We start from the raw sequence: 23,766 nt of genomic DNA, 5'->3' as shown, positions 1-23,766 counted from the left end.
CTCCATGTAGAATTAGGTGAACAATCAAGTATGGAAACATGATTTATGTTACCACTGGAGATTTGTTACACACTGTAACCAAGAGGCATTATTGGTTCTCAAGCATCTGTTAAAGAAGGAATAATTGTAATTATGAATTCCTCATGTCTGTTAGATTTTGCTACTCCCTCAGGAAGAAACACACACACTAAAAAATAAGATATGGCCTTTTTTTCTTTTCTTCAATTAAAAAAAAAGCAACTTTTAATATATATTGACTCCCCATATTTATAAACTATATCTCATCCTAAATTCTTCGTAACACTGAGAAAACAACATGGAGCTTCTTTTTCTTTCTTCTCTCCTTTCTTCATTTCTGTTTCTCTTTTTCCTTTTATCTTTCCTTTCCTTTCTTCTTCCCTCTAGCTGGATGGTTTATAACACTTTAGAAAATTTTCCTGACTGGAAGAGGGCCAATCTGAATGAACTCTTGTCTGTCTTGGGCGTGGAAGGAAAGAAGATTCTGAGCATGGACCCTGACTTCCAGGAAGATGTGGCTCTCATCTCCTTCTAAGTGCCCTGTTCTTCCCTTAGTATCCAAACTAGAGTGGGGTGGGCAAGTAGAAAAGAGAGGCGACAAGAAGGTTATGGACAGCTGAACCAAACCTGACATTTATTTCTTCTCTAAATTACATGAAGTGTAATTATTCCTTAAATTTAATGTCCACTATTGTATGGACAGTTTCTGTGAAAACATTTGTGGCATTAGATATTTTATGGTGAAAATGTAATGAAGTCAACAAAACGATTTAGTGGGTCTACTAGTTGACATTTTAAGTATTTCATTACTGTCATTTTTATATGTACTGTGATGGAATTTGACCTATATTAGAATGGTTCATATAATTTTTTTCTCATTAAATACTTAAAAAAAAAGTTTGTCCTTCTGAAGTATGTGAATTTTGAGGAATAGAATTGACACATATCTTTAACCTACTTGGTTTTAGGTTTTGTTTTTGCCTTTTTTAAGGGAAGAAGAAATATGTTAATATGTGAGTGCATTCTGAATTATGCCATTAACCTGTAAATAATTTTCATTGTTACCCCACCATGCTTAAAAGTGTCCAAAATATTTTGAGATAGGAAGAAATTTAACTGATTTCTGAATATTTATCTTTTGATAGTTCTTACAAATTTCCTTAGCTGTAGTAGAAGGTAAGAGAGTGAATATTGGATATCATTTCTTTGATTTAAACATTTTTAAAGAATACTGCTTGAATTGGTTTCATATGCTGAAGTATATGTATGGATAATATGATTACTCTTTTCTAATCGAATAAACATGTTTTTAACAATTAAAGCAACAGCAACTGTTTAAGAGAAACTGTTTCCTGCTAATTCTAACTTTAAGGTTTAGTTCCATTTTGTTAAGTTACTGTTTTAAATCCTAAGTATTTTAGGATTTAAAACAGTAACTTACTTACTAAGTATCAGTATTAGTAATACTTATTAATTCTCAGTATTCCATAGCAGGAACTCCCGTCTTTTTTTGTTTTTGTTTTAATTGCCAAGAATTAGTATATCTCGTCATGGATCGTACAATCATGTTATCACCTCGTAAATAAGAAACGGAAATACCTCATTTCATGCCAGACTATCTAAATACCTTTATCTTAGTTTGAAATATTTAACTGAATATGTATAATCCTTATTTTTAGCAGCCAAGAGTCATTTAAGTTTCACAGGTCGTACTCATGAGCCTTTTCTTTTTTTTTTTTTTTTTTTTTTTTTTTTGTCTTTTATCCTTTTAGGGCCGCACCCATGACATGTGGAGGTTCCCAGGCTAGGGGTCTAATCAGAGCTGTAGCTGCCGGCCTACACCACAGCCACAGCAGCGCCAGATCTGAGCCACATCTGTGACCTATATACCACAGCTCATGGCAACGCCAGATCCCCAACCCACTGAGCAAGGCCAGGGGTGGAACCTGAAACCTCATGGTTCCTAGTCGGATTCATTTCCTCTGTACCACGACAGGAACTCCATCATGAGCCTTTTCTTGCTAACCAGTCACATTTGTAATTCCCATAATCTTGATGTTCGTACTAATGGAAGACTCTAGTGGTTCAGATTAATCAACAATCTAAACTAATAAGAATGGGTAAGTGATCTAGATACTTATGTGGGTATTTACATTTAAAAATAGTTTTATCTCATATTTTGAAAAGAATAATTATAGACTGTTTAATGACTTTTCCAATTAATAAGTTAGCCTTGGAACTTCAAAGGTCAATAGGAATCTCCATTTATAAGAAATATTTTCATTTCCTTAAGGTTTTCTATCTTGTGAAGAGTTAAGACTTATTAATTCTAAGTCTTTTATATTTTGCAGGATTTTAAAGATCTGACAACTGTGTTTCCCTTTAATTTATACAAAGGATTAATTATTGATAGCAAAATAAATTCTAGGATCCTTTTGGGGGATTTTATTTGTCTATTGGTAGGAAAAAAGCCTATACCCTATAAATTTTACATTCTCCATCAGAGTACTCAACCATTTTTAAAAAACAGTTTTCAGCCATTTTATAGTGAAGTAGGGTGAAGAAAACCACTTAATATTGACTAGTCTATGTTGTTCTATACATTTAGTGCATGCTTTTACTTATTTCTCTTTCTCCTTTCATTGCATCCTTTCCAAGTCATTATTTTAGGGATATGGAGAAAAAGATCACTGCTCAAGATTAATAAGTTGGGTTTTTCTTGGTTTTTGACTTTTGGTTTTTTTGTTAGTCTTTGTGTAAATGTCATTAGCTTTAACTCATTCATTTGATATAATTATTGTGGGGGGAATATTTTGTTTTGGTAATTTTAATAAGTTGTTTGAAGGTATGTTTTTTCTATTAGATGAGATTTATTTAAAACATAAGTTTTTAAGTTTTTAAAAACTTACATTTTTAAAAAAACATAAGTTTAAAAATTTTATGTCCTGTTTTTTAGAATAAGGGTCTTTATCAACCTGAGTTATTGTATTGGCTCGGAATAGATGTGAATAAACCCTCAGGAAGAGATTCTTCTACACAGTTTAGGTGCCATGTTTCTTACTAATTGATAAGTGGCAATTACTTTTTAAAATAAGTATGAGGAGTTCCCCTTGTAGCTCAGTGGTGACAAATCCAACTAGTATCCATGAGGACAGGTTTCGATCCCTGGCCCTGCTGAGAGGGTTAAGGATCCAGCGTTGCCATGAACTGTGGTGTAGGTTGCAGATGCGACTCGGATCCTGCATTGCTGTGGCTTCGGATAGGCCAGCAGCTGCAGCGCTGATTTGACCCCTAGCCTGGGAACCTCCCTATGCTGTGGGTGCAGCCCTAAAAAACTAAACTAAAATAAAATAAGCATGAGATTTTTGTTCTTTGATTGAATATTGGCATTTGAATTATTGTGTATTTTATTATTCTTGCTAAAATATACATGTTGTCTATCAATAGAGTCAAAACAACTATAAATAAGTTTCCTTCCTAGCCTGTTGTATTATGTAGTCTCTGACAAAGCAGAAACCTACTTTCAGTGCTTGAACCATCTAAATCCAGTTATACCTTATTTAAGACACCTAATAACCTTATTTATCCTTTTGTCACCTTTGCACCACAAGGTTATATATTTCTTCACTAATAAAAACTTCTATGAAATAGAGAATAGGGAAAACAGACCTATAATTCTACCACTTGAACAGTACCATAGTTAATGTTTTAATGTTTGTCCTTTTAGTCTTCAGCCTCCATTTTTTAGTTTTGCAGTTCATATAGGTATATTTTACATAGAGCTTTTTACATCTAACCATTTTCTCACCTTACTTCATAATAAAATTTGAAAGCCTTTATATATACTATCAATTACTATTTATCTATTACTGTTAGACACTTAGGCTGCCTCTGATTTCCAAGTTCTAAGTTTGTTATGTTTTTGGACCTATTTTTCTCCTTTTTTCTTATAATATTGTATTTGTAATATAAAATCTCATAAGTGGGCAGAAAACTGACTCAAAATGTTAAGTTTTTTTTTAGTTTTTAAATTCTGTTATTATTTTTGATTTTCAAAAAAAAGACCAATTTCTAAACTTCAGGTTTCCTTACCAATGCTAACACTGATTTTTGGGGAGGGGAAATGAGGTTAAGATAAAGAGAGATGATTCATGTGTATGTATATTTTCATGTGGCTCAGTCTTTGAGATCTGATCTCTAGCTATAAACCTTGGTTTTGTCACTAGCTGTGATACCTCAGGAAAATTCCTTATCCTCTCTGAATCTACTTCATTTTTGAAGTGGGTTAATATGAATAATTATTTTTGTATTTTTTTAAACTATGACTGAAATGTTTTTTTCTTATTACTCAATGAATTTATTACATTTAGAGTTGTACAATGATCATCGTAATCCAGTTTTATAGGATTTCCATCCCACACCCCCAGCACATCCCCCACCCCCCAAACTGTCTCCTTTGGAAACCATAAGTTTTTTCAAAGACTGTGAGTCAGTATCTGTTCTGCAAAGAAGTTCATTGTGTCCTTTTTTCAGATTCCACATGTCAGTGATAGCATTTGATGTTGGTGTCTCATCATCTGACTGACTTCACTTACCATGATAATTTCTAGGTCCATTCATGTTGCTAAAAATGCTGGTATTTCGTTTCTTTTAATGGCTGAGTAATATTCCATTGTGTATATGTACCACATCTTTATCCATTTCCTCTGTCAATGGACATTTAGGTTGTTTTCATGTCTTGGCTATTGCAAATAGTGTTGCAGTGAACATTGGAGTACATGTCTTTCATGTCTTTCAAGTCTTTTCAAGTCATGGTTTTCTCTGGATAGATGCCGAGGAGTGGGATTGCTGGATCAAATGGTAGTTCTATTTTTAACTTTATGAGGGCTCTCCATACTGTTTTCCACAATGGTTGCACCAATTTATAATCCCACCAACAGTGCAATAGGGTTCCTTTTTTTCCACACCCTCTCTAGTGCTTATTGTTTGTAGACTTTTTGATGATGGCCATTCTGGCTGGTGTAAGGTGGTACCTCATAGTGGTTTTGATTTGCATCTCTCTAATAATGAGTGATCTTGAACATATTTTCATGTGTTTTTTTGGCCATCCGTATGTCTTCTTTGGAGAAGTGTCTGTTTAGATCTTCTGCCCATTTTTCGATACTACAAAGCAACAGCAGTCATCAGAACTGTATGGTACTGGCACAAAGACAGAAATATAGATCAGTGGAACAGGATAGAAAGCCCAGAATTAAACCCATGCACCTATAGCCAATTAATCTATGACAAAGGAGGCAAGAATATACAATGGAGAAAAGACAGCCTGTTTAATAAGTGGTGCTGGGAAAACTGGACAGCCACATGGAAAAGAATGAAATTAGAACACTCCCTAACACCATACACAAAAATAAACTCAAAATGGATTAAGGACCTAGATATAAGACCAGACACTATAAAACTCTTAGAGGAAAACATAGGCCAAACACTCTCTGACATAAACGACAGCAACCTCTTCTCAGATCCACCTCTTAGAGTAATGACAGTAAAAACAAAAATAAGCAAATGGGACTTAATTAAACTGAAAAATTTCTGCAAGCAAAGGAAACCCTAAACAAAATGAAAAGACAACCCACAGAATGGAGAAAATATTTGCAAATGAATCGACCAACAAGGGATTAATCTCCAAAATATGAATATTTAAATACAGTATATTTAAAGTCTTTATTAGTAAATATGCACATGAAACATTTGCACATAGGAAATAAATGGTAGCTACTATTAGTAAAAAATTAATGTGTAAAAATAGGGAAATTAGCACTTGAGTATCCTGTTTTGGTCCCTTGCTTAGTATTTTTCATAAATTATCCAGATATTTCTGGGCAGCAGGAATAGCATGTGCAAAAGCTTGAGAATATGGAAGAGTGCAGTGTGTTTGCAGGCTTCTAGGAATTAACAGGATTAGTGGGATGAAGTGGGAAATGATAGGTTAAGGATGGTTTTTAAGGGTCTTTTAGATTGTGTTAAGAATCTTGAATCTTATCCATGCAACTCTAAAGGACTGTAGAAGAGTGATTGACTTCAATATTTGGTTTGTAGTTTACATTAGTTTTAAAAACCCACAGCAGAGTTCCTGTTGTGGCTCAGTGGCAATGAACCCAGCTAGGAACCATGACGTGGGTTCCATCCCTGGCCTCATTCATTGGGTTAAGAATCTGGTGTTGCGGATTCAGTGTAGGTCACCAGTGTGGCTCAGATCTGGCATTGGTGTGGCTATGGCATAGGCTGGCAGCTGAAGCTCCAATTCAACCCCTAGCCTGGGAACTTCCATGTGCCGAAGGTGCGCCCCTAAAAAGCAGAAAACGAAAACAAACGAAGAAAACCACAAAGATAGTGCTAACAGAAGGACATACTGGAATAGGCTAGAATTGAAAGACACTGCTGACAGGGTTTTACCTTGGTTCGAGAACTTGGGTGATATGTTTGAGGTTAAATTGGGAAGATCCATTGTTTCATTAAAGGGATGATAACTCTAGGGTATAGTAATTAATTACCTTTTTATTTTAGATATGTCACTTAATATGTCTGAATTTCATTTCCCTGTTTAATTTGAAGGAGTTGTATACTAGATTTCTGTTGCCCAGTGGCCATTTGTAAGGCCAACTGTGCTTATAGTAAGATCATATTGTTTATATGTAAGTCAGGTAACAAATTAAACCTTTTTTCCCCCATGAATGACAGATGGTCTAAGAAACTCTTTGGTTTGAATTTTTTCTCTCTTGATACAGCTCCTAAGCTCACTTATAAGTGGAATAAGTGCTTCCAATTCCAAAGTCCCTTAACCCCAAGGAAAGAAGTCACCTCAGAATAGAAACTTTCTTAATTTTAGGAAGATTGGGCAAAAAGTTTATTAAAGGCAGTTTTCTAAGAAAAAAAAATGAATTTTCTTTCACTATTCTTAGAAATTCCTTTGTGTGTGTGTGTGTGTGTGTGTGTGTGTGTGTCTTTTTGGGGTTGCCTCCATGGCATATGGAAGTTCCCAGTGTAGGGGTCAAATCAGAGCTGTAGCTGCGTGCCTACACCACAGCCACACCAATGCCAGAAGTGAGCCACATCTGCAACCTACACCGCAGCTCACAGCAGTGTCAGATGCTTAATCCAATGAGCAAGGCCAAGGATCGAACCTTTGTCCTCATGAATACCAGTCGGGTCTATTACTGCTCAGGCACAACAGGAACTCCTATTCTTAGAAATTCTTATCACGTGAACTGCAACACCTTCCAAGAACTATAGCTCTGACATATAAATATTTTACAAATAACAGTGCTAAGAAAAATAAAGTCGCTTTCTGACAATCTTTCTAAAATGTTTTGAACTTCCTTTGTTGCTGTATTCTTTACTATTTAATTCTTAAAGTAATGTTTCTGTTACTGTAATTACTGCATAATTTTTTGTGTTAACTTTGCCAACTTTACACTTAACATACACTTTACAGTAAATGTTCTGATAGTCCCTTACTGCTGCAGGTCAATGGAAAATGTTGTATTTAAATATATGTTGTGTCTTAATAACATCTGCTTCTGTCATGTTCCTCTAACAAAGAGCTTCTGTTCTAATCACTTAGTACCTTAGAGAATTATTGAGATGGAAAAATAATAGACTGATGCTTTTTTCCTAACATTTCTCTGAAGTTCTGATTGTACAGCTTAACCTATATGTTGCATGAAAGCATTGCTGCAGAAGCATTCACATTTTCTCCTTATAAACTGATAGCTTTAAAATAGTTAAATGAGTTTAGCACCTTTCTCAGTGTTCCATTAGCATTGAAATACTAAAAGGAATAGAATGAGCAGTGATTCTAACACTTCAGACTAGTACTGAGTTAGTTGATGTGATTGACTTGTTTTCCAGGACTGAGGTCTTAAAATTCCTTATTAAATCATACTTGCATATCATTTAGATTAGCAGTTACCACTTGTGATTACTCTTGATGATCCTTTGGGGCTTTTCAGTTCCTCTAGCACAAAACTCTTAACTTTGGATTCATGAAACCCACCTCACAAGGATCTTCAGAACCCAAGAAAAGCATATGAAAAACTTTGTCGTGTCTATGCAATTGTTTTTCTAGAAAGAGAGTTTATTGCTTTTATTTAGGTTCCAAAAAGGGACCATAACATTAGTGATTAAAAATCAGTGCTAAAAAATGTGGTCTGGCAAGTTGTCGTGATAGAGCTATGAATTGAATTGTACTAGCTATACCAATTGTTAAAAATCATACATGTTAATTTTCTGCCCTCACTTTGAAGTTTACATTAATTTAAAAATTTTTTACATTGAAATATAATTGATTTACAATGTGTACAGCAAGGTGATTCAGTTTTATGTATATATATGTATATTCTTTTTTAGATTCATTTGCATTATAGGTTATTATAAGATGTTGACTATAGTTCCTTGTGCTATTCAGTAAATCCTTGTTGTTTATTTTATATATATAATAGTACATATCAGCTAATCCCAAATTCCCAGTAATACTTCTCTTTCTCTGTCTGATTTACTTCACTTAATATGAAGTTTATAGTAATTTTTATATATCTTGACAGATTTTATATGAAACAAAGAAAAAGTCACAGAATAATTGAATAGAAGCTCTTTATTTTAATTCTTTATTCTTCTTCTCTGCCTCTTCCAAAACAGATTTGTATTATCTATTAATTATTTTATGAGACAGAGGGGCCTTCAGTAAGTCACTTTACCTCTGTTTATTCATTTCCTCATCTTGTTTAAAAGTAGGTAACACCAGATTTACTACCTTATAAGGTTGTTTGTAAAACTCAAATGAGATTTTGACTGTGAACAAACATTTAAAATCATATAATATCATGTTTATGCAAGGTAAATATGTCACATGCCGAACAGACCAGCTGTAGTAAAAATTTTATATTTTGTCAGTATATAGTTAACTCCATAAAATTGCTAATAATCTGCATAATTCACAAGTAAAAAGAAAGAACATATAAATAAGATCATGAAACATCTTTTTTCTAAGATATTAAATCTGTGAAAATAAGTTTCAGTCTCAACCAGCTGTCTTTAAAGGTATATTTTATGGGGTTATGCCAAAAGTTATTAATATAACTTTGAATAAATATAAAACATGTTTTAACTTTTAACATGAGCTTTGTCAGAAGAATTGTTTATAGCAAAATATCCCTATTTGAAATAAAAGGGATGCATCTATAATTTGTGTACTGTCTTATAGTCTGTTGATAATCAGTATCCCTAGTGGTAGATTCTGCATGTATCTATAGGGAATAAGGAAAAAAAAAAAGAATGTGAGATAAAAATCTGCATTATATAGGTAAAAAGTAATGAAAAAGGATGTTGGGCTATTTATATATTGGCTTTTCAAATACTTATTTTTGCAAACAAAATTATTTATTGTGTATGTAATTGTTTTACTAACCGCTCTGCATTATCACATGAGTTTTTTGATGTCATAATCTTAAAAAACAAAGGTCCTTACTTGGGAAACAGGTTCTTTTTTCTGTTTAAGTTCATTACATTTTCATCACTCTCAAAACAATTAGGACATAGCAGGAACATAGTAGTTGTGCATCTGAGCAGTTTTAGGAAATGATTGCTATTCCCTCCCTCCATTCAACAGCACATGAGAAACTCTCAAGATTGCAATCTTCCCTCGTGGGGTTCATGGAGGAAAAGTTTGCATGAGGATTCTACCCCTATCCGCCTCCCCCCCCAGCCAGTGTTGACAGCAGCAGGAGCCTCTTGCCCTCATGTTCGCCACCCTGTAGCATTTTGGTAACCATGAATCTTCCTGCTGGCTTATCCAGCTGTTGATGTGCGGGGCAGGCAGGTACTCTGGTATTGTCTCTCCCTGCAGAGGCCAGTTTCCCCTGATTTTAGCCAGGAGTTTCAAGAAATGTCATTTATTTGAAGTTGTCTACTTCATTGTATGCATGGGAGCGTTAGTCTTCCCAACTTTCTTCATCCCTAAGCCCAGCTTTCTAGTTTTTAAGACTTGTATTAATATAAATTAATATACAGATAAAAATAAATATAAGGGGTTTTTAATAATCAATGATCTCGGAGTTCTTGCTATTTGAACTTGTTTTGTCAGCATGTTTCACACTTAAGAGTAAATAGACATTTTATTTCTTGTAACATTTTAGAGATGATTACTTTTTCAAAATATGCTTTATAATATATATATATATGTATATATCCATCTGTAACCACCACAACCATCTATACCACATGTTATCATTCAAACTAATGACAAAAGTAATTTCAGTTACAAAAGGCAGTTCAGCATCTGAATTGGCAGTGGCAATGGGATCATCTATTTGAAATTAGTTTTCTAATGAAAGTCTCAATACAAATTTAGCCAGGGGTGAGAATTTTAAGTGTGAAAAAAAAATATTTAGGCTATCCAGAAATCGATATGACCTGATCATAAGCATTAAGAACTTTTTAATTATTTAGTCTCAAATACTGAGTATTTCTGTAAAAATTTACCAGACTTCTTATATACAACTAACAGGTGTGAAGACACACATTTATACCAGTTTGGCAATCTACTTTTTAATTGCTGTAGAAATTCTAATAATACAGACTATTGCAATGATTTACTAGATCGTAGAAAATGTTGGATTAGTTCTTTTTTTTTTTAAGTTTTATTAAGCACAGTTCTATTCTTTGGCATTTTATAAATTTAAAATCAAATTTATTCAAGTACCAAGTTTTGACCATTAAAGACTGGAGTCTCACAAATGTAAAATCAAGTTTGGTATGTAATCTAAGCATAAATCAAATCTCATTTTCTGTTTAATACATCTTGAATCTATCATGCATTTCCACCCCTGCTACTCTGCCACTTACCACTAGTTCAAGGCTTTCATCATTCCCTGCTATTACTTCTGAGTAGTCCCAGGCTTACTTATCTGTACTACTTAAAATCTGTTGATAGTATTCCAGTGGTTACAGAATAAAATCTAAACAAAATCCTTCAGTAGTTACCCAGTGACTATAGAATAAAATATAAACTTTACGGGACATCTAAAGACACCCTCCTTCATTAAGCACCACACCCATCTCTCCACCACTTGCATGTTTTATCCTTCAGCAACATTGAACTGCTTATAGGTCCTCAAACACCCCTGATTGGGGTTTTTTGTTTGTGTTTTAACCTTTGTGCCTTTGACTTTGCTGCTCACTGTGCCCAGATATGCATTCCTGCACCTCTGTTACGTATTGTAATGCCATTAGACGGGAGCCCTTTAATTACGGGGTGGAGTTTTGTAGCCCCAGAAATAGTGGAGCATTCATAAAGTAGATGACTGCCATTAGATTGATCTAGCCCTGCCTTTTGCCTATTGTATAAATGATTTCTATCATATTTCTAATGGAATATCCTTCAAGTATTTTTTTTCAGTACTTCTGGTGACAAGAAGCTCTGATTCACAAGGAATTCCATTATATTTTTCCATAACTCTAAAATCTTACAAAGTTGCCCTATAAGAATAGCTCTTATCTTTTTTTCCCATCACCTCATAAATAGTAAATATCTTCAAATGTGTAGTGTTCAAGAACGTGTAGCTCTACAAACAGTAAAGGGCAACATTTTCTGAATTAATTTTCATTGTGTTAACCTGCTCCTTACCTCACATTTACTTGAATCCTTTGGAGGTATAATGTCACTTGAAAAAGCAGGCAAAGTTCAAAACTGCATTCTATGATGTTGTGCTGGTTTTATGTAATTTACACTTTTATGGACTATTTTAAAATACGGGAATAGGAGAATGAAAGAAAAGGGAAGAATAAGACAATGACTAGTATATAGTAATAGGACAATTACTAGTATATGTTAACTACATTAATGTAGGTATCAACCCAATATTGTTTCATTTTATTTATTTTAAATTCTCATACATTTCCATTTGTGAAGTTAACTTTACTACTAAATTTCTGTGAGCTGCTTACATAATTCAGATACCAGCACTGACTATAATATTTTTTAACCAAATAAATTTATATAATTTGTAAAAGCATTATAATTAGGCTTTACATGTATAATCATTCTCATTAAAACTCAGGAGTTTTCATAAGTTAAAAAGTCTTGTCCTATTTATCTTTGTATTGTCTTGACCTTGCATGGAATCTGGTAAATAGGCACACAGTAAATTCAAACAAACAAGCAAATCTTTCCTCTACTTCCCTCTCACAGCCCAATTAAAAGTAGAAAAATGCAGATTTCTCCTTTTTCTTGAATTCAGCATTTATAGACAGTTTCCAATATCGATACTAGTGATTTTCAAAGTGGTCTACCAGTCATCTACTAAAGAATTACTAATTACTTAGGATATGTATTTTCAAAAGCAAATTTCCAAACCCAGAACTTCTTAAACCAGAGTTCAAGGGTGAGACACAAGAAGCTCCACTTTTTTGTGTGGTTTTTTCTTTATGGGATGCATGATTCTCTTTTGTTTTATTTAAAAGCCTAGAATTACGCAGAAGAAATGAAGATTTCCATTTCCTAGACATTCAGTCTTGATCTCACCTGTGAAAATTTGTAGAGATCCAGCAGTGTTTCCATTTGGGAACGGCGGGGGGGGGGGGGGGCGGGGGAGGCTGTTTATAAAGTATTTTTAACAATGGCAGCCACAGACCTGTTCTTCATTTCACAGGAGTAATTAGGCACTGTCTCAAACCCTTCCAGGAGCCACAAAAGGAGGCTTTCCAAGGTTCCTTTGAAGTTGGTCACTTTGGAAGCTATAAAAATCAACTGCAGGGGAAGCATTGGGTATTGGATAACAGGCTGGGGTTCTTGTTATCTCCTCAATGGCAGGAATTAAGACTAGAACATTCTTAGAGTACTTTTGGTAAATCAGGATTTTAAAGCTGGAGTCAAAGATCTCTCAGAAGGCAGCACATCCTACTTTTAATAGCCTAATCTGACCAAATGTTTACCAATTATAAAGGATCCAATTCAGGAACAGCCAATTGGGAAAGATGTGTAGGGAAAGGTTTTGGTGGGGCGGTAAGGCCTGGGGCATCCATGCCCTCTCTGAGCAAGCCACCTTCTCCTCACCTCATGTATTCCCCAGCCCAGAAGCTCCAAAACCTCCATTTTTAACCCATGGCTCATAGAATTCATATGTAGTAAAGTGCAGTTTTTGAGCTTTTCTTCTGTTTGTATTTGCTTCGTAAATATTTGTTGAATTAACAAAATAAATTTTATCTAATCTCTTTTCTAATTATTCGTCAAACATTAATACTTTCTTTCAAATATCTGCAGTATTTGCCTCTTTCTTTTCATTTATTCATACATTTCATCTTCTCATTCTTATTTCTTCCTTTACCCTTGCCCCCATGGACTACTTTTAATCCCTTTATGTAAGGCCTTTTACTATTTCAGTCTGCCTTTGTACACTGCTACCACATGTCCTTAATCATTACACAGAGGAATTCATACAGAGTTAAACGTTGCTTATTACCTTTAATTGACCCAGAAAAGTTTTTTTTCAGACTCAGTATTTACATGTAACTCCAATTTATATATTTGGGCATCATTAAAAATTAGGGGAAAGTTTGATAAATATATTATCTCAGTTTATCAATTATTTTATCTTTTCCACTTCAGATACCTTTATCTAATTAAAAAATTATATTTTGTCCTCACTATTAAATATGATCATTAGGAGTTCCCTAGTGGCACGCAGGTAATGGATCCAACATTGTCACTGCTGTGGTGCAAGTTCAGTCCCTGGCCCGGGAACTTCTGCATACCACGGGTGTAGCCAAAAATAAGTAAACAAAATAACAAACCAATAAATATGATCCTTAAAAAATCCAACTCCCATTATAGAAAAAAAAAAAAATACAGTAGAAGAACTGATTCAAAGTTAGCTCAGATTTCAAATTCAGTAGTAATTAATTGGAAACTCAGCCTTTAAAATAAGTATAGAATAATCCTAGACATGAGTTTTAATTGTTACTCTTCTTTCTTCCTTTAATGATTTCTCTTTCTTCATGTGTTTGATCTTAGGCATCGTAACTAAACTCTTACATGTGTTCAAGATTTTTAAGAACCTAGAATAATGCTGCTTGTCCAGCCTAATTTCTGTTTTTTAGCACAACACATCCATTAAGAAATTTCTTCATTGCCCCATACTCTTCCTATTTTTACCTCTGAACTTGTGCGTATGTTGTTCCTTGCATATCGGTATTTCCTTGTCTTCTCTCTCCCATTTATCTACATTTTCTCACCGTGTCCCAACCCAATTCTGACTTTTCTGTCCCCCTCTTAACCATTTCATCTCCTTGGTTTCTGGTTTCTCACAGGTACCAATGCACCTCTAGATGCGCTATTACCAGCTGCCTGCCATTCAGTATATTTTTCTCTAAGGTTGTACTTCGTTAGTATTACCTTAGTTTTATTTCTTGTTTCTACTTTGAGTTTTAGCAAAAAATATCAATGCCAGCAACTGGTGTTATAAAAAGGTACTTGGTTTTCTAGGAAAGAGTTATAGTTAAGATAAAAAAATTTGTCTTAATCTGTAGCACCTATATTATGTTTTTTTATCAATTTTATAAGATCATAATTACATTGATGAAAGATACCGTAGTACTGTCATACTTGAGAAACTGCCTGTTAATTGTAAAGAAATTTAGGTGACAGTGTTTTAGTAAGAATAAATGCCACTTATATGGTGCCTAAAACATGCCAGTTCTCTTTTGGTTAGGTACTTTATTGTGTTTTCTTTGAGTTGTCACAAGATTTCTATGGAGTATTTAAGATAATCTATTTTATATTTGAAGAAAATTGAGTTCTTAAGAAGGTTGGACAATACTGTGGCAGAACCAAAATGCAGGTCCACATCTCCGTGTCTTAAATTAATTACTGTTTCTACTATGTTACGGAGTATCCCTAAAATAGTACAGAACTCTTGGAACAGCTTTGCCAGAGTACTCTGGAGGAATTTTACAAATAGCACCCATAGAAATGCACGATTCCATGCTCAGAGGCTCTCCTCTATATTTTAGCAGTATCAGTCATCAATTTAGAGTCTTTTTTCCCTGTCAGGTATGCCATTGCAAGTACATTGTTCTCAAGCTCCATTCCAGAGAGCCTCCAGGGGTCTAGAGGCTTCCAGGGTCTAAAGGTATTGACACGTGAGGGCAGTTGTCTGGTGTGGTAAGGAAAAGTAAGTTGATAAGAAGAGAGAAGACTTTGGAAAGCATTTAGAAGGAAGGTGAAAATGTTGTGATATTTTTGCTTGTTTCCATCCTCTTTCTCTTGTACATATTTATTACAACGTTTTCTCTCTAAGTAAAGATCACTTTGACTTTGTATGCTAAGTGTGCCTTTTTAATCATTCTTTTTCTATTCTCTGAATCATGTATTTTTCCTGTAGGTTATTTGAATGCATTAAAGTATATTAAAATGAGGATTTGATGCAATCAGGAAGTTGGCATAGAAAAGATGATAACAAAGACTTCTTAATAATGAAGCACAGCAAAAATGGAACCTGCAAGAACCCATCATGTAGACAAAAAATGCCTTTTGTCTACAAATTGCAGTGATCCTACATTAACATGGAGGTCTCTGTCTGGCTTAGGACAGCTGACTAAGTCTGATCGTTCCCCTCCATACAGCTTTTAAAACCCACACTCCAAATACTGCTTTCCTTGACGTTTTGTTTGCTCTCTCTGCAGATTATTAATAGGCTGCCAAGTGAGGTTACTTCTATCCATCTTAACTAGTTATTTAGGTATATTATAATTTTTTAAAATAGATATTATTTGTCTATTTGTTTAATTAAGGAAACTACAACCAGGAAGTAGAATCAACACAGAAATAGTATTTTTCTGAGGCACCACATTGGCTTAACTAATCCAGGTCAATCAGTAAAGGCCAGCAAATCTAGAAGTTCTTTTGATGAGCAGTGTAATAATCCATCTCCTCCTTTTAGGTAAGTTAGTTCTAAGAGCAAGTATTTGTTTTAATGAATCAAAAAAGTTGAAATGTGATGAAGGTAATATATTTTATTAAAATAATGACCTATTATTCTACTAATCATAGATCATGACTATATCTTTCTATCCATAATAGTCCTTATAGTTCGAGATCAGAAAGGGATTCAATATCATCCCAAGCAAGGATACCAGTGGGGAAGAAAGAGAGGATTTATGTTTAACCGGGTAATCTTAGAAGTATTCCTTTGTAAATTGAGGATACTTCCTCAGTAGATTGGTATATGGATTAAGTGAAATAATTTTATACTCCTTAACACAGCAACTGGCCTATAGTTCTCAACAAAGAGTTATGTGATGATGATAGAATTTTGGTTTGTCTGTTTGTTTTACTATCTCTGTAAAATAGTAAAGTGAGAAAATGAGACAGTAGTAAAATGAGAACCTTAGATTCTAAGGTCACAGATTTTATTTATTGTCTGTCTTGAAAACAGTTCAACTGATTTATTCAGCCTTAGATCCTTTACAGAATGTAGGGGGTGCAGACTGTTATATTTTATTAAGAGCAAGACCCTTTATTGATAGATTATGGTTTTGTATTCATTCTTTCTTAGGCATATTTACATATATTTTTGTTAAGTTATTTTTGAAAAACCATATGCCAAAAGAAAGATCACTTATTTAAAAATAATTGGAGATCCTGAACCGGTGTTTGAATATCTCTGTGTAGCTTTCACATGCTGCCCATGTGCAGCATAGATGTGAGTCTATATGAAGGTAAATGACCACTCCAGGCAAACTGGGGGATGCGCTTGATGAATCAAACAAAAGTAAAATAGGTATAACTCCAAGGTCCAAAACAAAAGAAACGTGATAAATGGTTCTGCCTGTCAGGAAATCAACTACAACTCAGTACGATTAAACAACAAAATGTTAACACTTTGAGTATTTCCTCTCTTTGTATTTAAATCAAAAGATATCATAGGGAAGTATATAAAGGCTTTGGGATGGTTTTGAAGGAAATATAAAGAAGTGGGGAAATTGGACTATTGAATGGTATCACTTAACTGAAAATTGATGGAGGAAAACCTCCTAAGAATCTCTACATATTATATTTGCATTTCCTCTCAAGGGAGAGGAAGAGGATGTTCATAGGCAGCTATAGGTTATGCATAAGCAGAAAAGCTGAAAGGGCAAATGCATTTGAAAGTGTTTTGTGGCTCTAAGATCCTGCATGAAAATCAGATTCTGTTGTACACACAGTTCACGAACTCCTGTTTGACGAGAAAAGCCATTTTAATTTTCAGTATGCATTTTGAATACAAATGTCACCGCTCTGTCACCCCACCTCAAAGAAAGAAAAAAATGAGGCAAAAGCACCTGCTTTTATTTTTATGTTTATAACCTTGGTATAAAAAGATCCTGAAGTATGTATGGTCTCTTGTTTGCAGTGCTCCTGAAGTCATATTCAAATTAACACTTTTTTGGAGTTCCCTTCGTGGCTCAGTAGTTAGCCAATCCGACTAGGAACCATGAGGTTGCAGGTTTGATCCCTGGCCTTGCTCAGTGGGTTAAGGATCTGGCGTTGCCGTGAGCTGTGGTGTAGATCGCAGACACGGCTCGGATCCCGTGTTGCTGTGGCTGTGGTGTAGGCCGGTGGCTACAGCTCCGATTAGACCCCTAGCCTGGGAACCTCCAAATGCTGCGGGTGTGGCCCTAGAAAAGACAAAAAAACAAACAAATGAATTAACACCTTTTTTTTGGCAATGAGAAAACAAAGTATCTCTGTTCATAAAAAAGAGAACACCAAATAAGACAAGAGCTTCTGTGGTGAGAATATTAAGGAATTAACAGTTACAGCTATAATGTAGATTGTGATGTAACAGATATGATGTAGTTGTTATGTTTGAAGCCTAGTTATCTCAAGTTTTTATATACTGCTGTCTTCATATATATCTAGATATATATTTATTTATCTCTATATTTGTCTATATAAATATATATATATACACACACATCTTTAAGGAAGAATATTAAATTTAGCCGTCTTTCCCACTGTTCTGAGTCCTCTAGGGAACTGTATTTGCAGATGCTGTATGTTGTACATAGTGGTTGACATTTTTCATCATATCAAGTGCTTATCCGAAGGGCTTAAACGGATGTAACTTAGTGACCACTTTAAGAAGAAAATTCAGTGCTTGTAGGACAAGCTGTTGAAGACAGACCGCTTACATTAATTTTTGCTGACTATCTCAACTGCAGCTCTTGCTTTTAGAGGACACATGTGAATAGTATTTCAGTGTACTTCACATTTGCCCTGTCATAATGGTAATAATGACAGGGAGACTCGGTTTTAAAGATCAAATGTTCAGACGTTTTTCTCTCCAGGAAAATCTTCAAGGAACTTTCCTTCCTTAGTTCTATAACACAGACGGTAAAGTTGTTTGGGGGGGAGATGTTTCTGGAATTTTTGAGATCCGTATTTGGCAAGGTTGTGCTTTTATACATCTAGGGATAGGTGGCGGCGTACGTCATTTCCAGTTTCTGGTAGCGTTCTGAGTAAGATTGCTGGAGTCAGGTTGCCAGATTTCCTTCCTTTCACCTCTAAATATTAGCTTTGAGGCTTTGGGCAAGTTACTAACTTTTTTGTGCCTCAGTTTCCTCCTCTACAAAATCAGAATAATGCTCTCTTCTACATAATTTTGTGTAATAAAATTAGAAAATGTTTAGAAAGTATTGAGATAGGTAGGAAACTCAAGGTAAATGATTAATCAGTAAATAATAAATGTTGCTGTGATCTTCAATATTTTATTAATTAATCGACATAGCTAAATAACTGTACTTGTTTTTCATTGTTTGGATATGCATTTTGCAGTATATGAAATATGTTATCTGCATTTAGGTGGTTTACAACCTAGTAAAACATAAATATTTATCAACAAATAGCTATGGTGTAAGCCTGAATGAAAGAAATCTCTGTAAAAGAACTACTCCTGAAAATACTGGCTTTAGAGGGCAATGATTACTTCTAATTGGTAGGATTATAGAAGATTTTATGATGATGTTGGCTTTGTGCTGGGCTTCATAAATACAAAAAGGGTTTCAGAAGGCTTAAGACAGAGAAGGGATATGCCTGGACAGAAGACAATAAACCAGCATCTGGTTATACCAACTACGCATTACATACAAAGTGTTATCTTAATTTAAAATCATCATTGTAAATCTTTTAAATTACAAACTTTTTCTGTCTGCTTAGAAGTGAAATTGAGGTTCAGAGAGGCTAACTGATTTGCTCAAGACAGTACAACTAAATGAGTAGTAAAGTTGGAATTTGAATCCAGGTCTTTGTAACTCCAAAACCCATACTGTTTTTTGCTAACACTGCCCTCAGGCTGGAGGAAAGTGTGAACAAAGAAGTAGATGAGGGAAACTCCAATAGATATGTAGGAAACTTTTAAAAAGAGTAGTATCCTTAAGAAGGTGGGATAGAAACTCTGTTGGGGAATGAGGCTGGTGAAGTACCAGACTATATAGTATGGAATGCCATACCAAAAAAAGAAATTTGGGCTTTCTTCTATAGATGTTAGTAAGCTCCTAAAGCCTACTCTACAGGGAGATGAGATATCACATGAGAATATTTTCATAGCAGTGTATAGAGTGCGTTGTAATAGGATATTGGAAATTCAAAGTTCAGTTTAGATAGGTGATTAAATAATTTAATCAGTATTTTTTCTGTATTCAGTTTCCTTTTACAGTTGTTAAAGTTGATTTTACATACTGCAAACATGTTTACTCAAAGGTATTTCAATATATTCAATTGAAAAAATCTTTTGAACTATTTTGAGAGTATGGTTATCTCTCACGTACTAGTACACAACTTAAATTTATTTATTTATTTATTTATTTAAACTTCTTCCAAGGAATTCAGTTGCTGAACTTAATACATGTTAATTGGAGAGTTTTGTTAAGAGAGAGAATTAAGGATGACCCTAGTGTCTGGGGGAGAGTAAGGACTTGAGACATCACTGAGGAAGTAGAATAGTAAGAGAAAAGCTAATCCTGCCTTTTCCTTGCCACTGACTCCTTGTTATCCATAAATAAAATCCTTCCTCTGGTATGAGAGAGTTAGTTTGCATGTTCGCCCCAACCTATTGTTCTTATCTCATCAACTACTACAAAAGATGATTCACAATTTCTCATCATCCCAAAACACCACTTTTTTCAAACTCATGGCATTCCTATGACCTTGTCCCTTTGCCTAAAATATCCTCTATCTTTTCTCTTGAGAAATTTCAGTTGTTCCTCTTTCATGTTTAATTTGGGGCCTTATCTATAAAACCTTTCTTATTTTTCCCTCTTTCCTTCTTACTTCCTCAGTTACCCTTTGAACTCTCTATTTCTTATACAAATAATATACATAGTAGTTTTCTGTTTAAAAGTCCCATTTCTCCTTGTGTATAATATCAAGATCAGGCATCATATCTTACTCATCTTCAGGACTCTAGTACCCAGCACAATGCCTGACAAGTAGTATCTACCTTAATGGTGATAAATGGATGAATAATGGTAGATGACTGTAAGTGACATGAAATTGATAAACTTTATGGTGAAGCCACTATCATATCCTAAAAAGTGCTGAAATAATGGACATTTATTCTCTTTCTGGAAGCAGTTTGATAAGTCACCTTATCACTTTGGAGATCAGGGAAAGTTTTTTCCAGAGGTGTCTATTAAAGCTAGGTTCTAAAGGCTGAGTTAGCTCCAAGGACTTGTGCAAAGGCCTTTTTATGCTGCACTTTTGACCATTAGGTAGAGTTGCCAATACCATCTAATGCCCAAATCTAATAACCTTTTATTATTAAACAATCTTTTCATCTCCTCATGATTTTTGACAGTTTTGACTATCTTTCTTAAAAAAGACTTTTCCTCACTTAAAACAATCACTTATAAGTGCACACTATATGCCAGATACTTATGTATGTGTCTCATTTGATCATAACAGCAACTCACTTAACTCAGTTTTCTTCTCTTCCCCTCCCCTTCCCTCCCCTCCTCTTCCCTGGCCCATCTCCGCCCCACCCCACTTGGCTCTATTACCTGGTTTTTTGTTAACTCAGCTTTATTTTACAGTTGAGAAGACTGAGATTGAGATAACTTGTCTAGGATGACATAGTTTAAAAGTGTCAGAACTTTGAACGCATGTGTTTCTGACTACGACTGTGTTTATTCCACACTGCTATTTTAGCTTTCTATATAGTATAGCATATCTACGTATTTTGTTCATTTGATTTTAGGGATACAGATTCTAGGCCCATTTCATTCTGCAGGCCAATACAGAAATTAATTCTGTGGAGCTGTGGAGCTGCTTTTTTTTTTTTTTTTTTTTGGTAAGAGATGCCTAAAGACCTCTCTTAGGTGATCAAGTGGCTTAGCATTGAATATAAAACATGTCTTGCCACTTAACAAGGATGGAGAGCCCAAATTGGGAGTAGAATTGTTTGATACCCTAAACTCAAATAAGATAAGGAGGGAAACAAATCAGCAGATAGAAAATGCAAGATTCCTTACATCTTGAGAAAGTCTTATCATGCAATTGAATTTCACACTAATGATGCTAGTTTATCTGGAAAGATTTCACATCTAATCGTAATAATTTCTCCAGGGACTCAGAACAGGACGATGGGAGATACTCACTTTGCCTCTATTCTTTGTTGTACTGTTTGGCTTTTTACCACATGTATATTCTACCTATTCAAGCAGACCAGTTTTTTTTTTTATTTTAAGAGAGAAAAAAGGTATCATAACAGTCCCTGAAGAATGGTACATTATTGTTCCCATTTTTAAATCTAGCAACCTTGCTAAACTCTCTTATCAATTTTAATTATACCTTTCTACATACATTCTTCGGATATTTTTGGTACATAATAATATCCATAAATGATGAAATTTTTATCTCCCTTTCCAGTTTTTGTACCTTGATACCTTTTATTCATTTGACTTAGTCCAATGGCCAGGACCTTTAGTGTAGTGTTGAATAGAAGTGTTGATATCTGGTATGCTTGTTACCCACCAAAGGGAAAACTTTTGAATATGTCACTATTAAATATGGTTTTTGCTTTAGAATTTTTATAGATACCCTTACAAGGAAGTTTCTTCTTCTCTTGTCAGCTTGTGAAGATTTCTCATCATAAATGAGCACTAAAATGTATTATTGCTTTCTTTTGTACCTATTGAAGATGATACAATGTTTCTCATTTAAATATTGGTGTATAATTGGTCATTTTTTTTTCTGCTGTTAAACCAATCATTCATTGTTGGAATAAGCCCAACTTGTTCAAGATGTATTATCCTCACATATTGTTAAAATTGACTTGCTACTCTTTTGTTTAGGATTTTTCCATCTATTTTCATGAACAACATTGGCTGTAATTTTTCTTTCTTGCATTGTCCTTGTCAGTTTTGATTTCATAGTTACAGTAACTTCATACAAATTAAGGAGTACTCCTTTTTTTTTTTCTTCCCTAAGGAAAAATTTGTGTAAGATTGGAATTACTCCTTTCTGGAATGTTTGATTGAACTTGTAGGTAAAATCATGTGAGCCTGAGGTAGAAAAAATTTTTGACAGTTGATTTTTTTTTTTTTCTTTTAGTGCCTATAGGATGATTCATGTTTTCTGCTTCTAGATCAACTTCTTATAGGAACTTTTCCACTTTTTAAATATTTGATTTACTAATATAATATCTTTTATTTCCGTATTTTCTACAAATTTATTCATTCTGAGAAAAGAAGAAGTTAGTTTAACATAATGCTTAACATTTGGAAAAAAGAATCTTAGGTAAGAAAGTGGTGTACTCTGATTTTGTTTATTAGTAGGTCTGGTTTCTTCAGGTTAAAAGAAAAAGGTTGTTTATCATGATGGGAACCAAGGCTTACATATAAAACCATCCTTATTTTATGGGAGTGTTTGGTCTGTCAGTTTATTTAGGTATCCCTTAATATCTGTCAGTATTGTTTAGTAATTTTCAGCTGTAAGTCTTACCTATATTTAATGTTTGTCTCTAAGCATTTTATGTTCTTTATGTTATTATAAGTGGTATTTTTCATTTGCTAAGTATTCATTGCTAGTTTATAGAAATAAATTGATTCTGATATAACAACCTTGTGTCTGACAGCCTTACTAGATCCATGTATTAGTTCTAGCAGCTGTTTTGAAGATTTTAAAAGATTTTCTACATAGGCAGCCCTGTCATTTACAAATAAAGACAGTTTTACTTCTTTCTGATCTGTATATTTTTTCTTTTCTGTGACTATTGGATTGGGTTAAGACCTCTCAAACTCTGTGAGATAGAAGTGGTGAAAACAAGCATCTTCCCCTTACTCCCAGACTGTAAGGTAAGGAATACTTGCGAACAACTTCCAGTTAGCATGACAAAAAGAGTGCAGCATTTCACCATTAAGTGTGATGCTAACCAGAAGTTATTCATAGGTATTCCTTATCCCTTGAGGAAACTCCTTTCTAGTCTTAGTTTCCAGAGTTTTTCTTATGAATACGTATTGCATTCTATCAAATGCATTTTCCATATCAATTGTAATTACATGATATTTTTCTTATGTTCTGCTAAAAATGTTAGTTACGTTCATTGTCTTTAAAAAAAAAGGTTAATCTAGTAGAATATCTGGGTAAAAACCACTTGAGCATGATACATTATTCTTTTTATATGTGGTTGGATTCTGTTTACCAGTATTTTGTTAAGA

At 34.2% G+C, this 23,766-nt stretch overlaps 1 protein-coding gene and 1 non-coding gene across 15 annotated transcripts in view; both read left to right on the top strand.

Moving 5' to 3' along the window:
• Positions 1 to 23,766, top strand: part of COP1 (COP1 E3 ubiquitin ligase) — a 200,745-nt gene that overhangs the window by 159,228 nt on the left and 17,751 nt on the right. Inside the window, exon 19 of one of the 14 annotated variants that reach the window (XM_021063677.2) lies at positions 406 to 1,357. The exons of the other annotated variants lie outside the window; for them this stretch is intronic. Coding sequence (XP_020919336.1) covers positions 406 to 420 — 15 coding nt within the window. The 3' untranslated portion in view covers positions 421 to 1,357. Of the gene's footprint in view, positions 1 to 405; positions 1,358 to 23,766 lie in introns of those variants that run through there. 14 annotated transcript variants of the gene reach the window in all.
• Positions 15,559 to 15,694, top strand: LOC146400144 (small Cajal body-specific RNA 3). The gene has a single exon (XR_014816971.1).

This window comes from Sus scrofa, chromosome 9, assembly GCF_054392235.1.
Source record: "Sus scrofa isolate SSC_HxYL_T2T_F1_AM1 chromosome 9, Sscrofa_HxYL_maternal_Yorkshire_Landrace_v2.0, whole genome shotgun sequence".
In the NCBI taxonomy this organism is placed as follows: domain Eukaryota; kingdom Metazoa; phylum Chordata; class Mammalia; order Artiodactyla; family Suidae; genus Sus; species Sus scrofa.
This window is presented reverse-complemented; position numbering and strand designations above follow the sequence as displayed.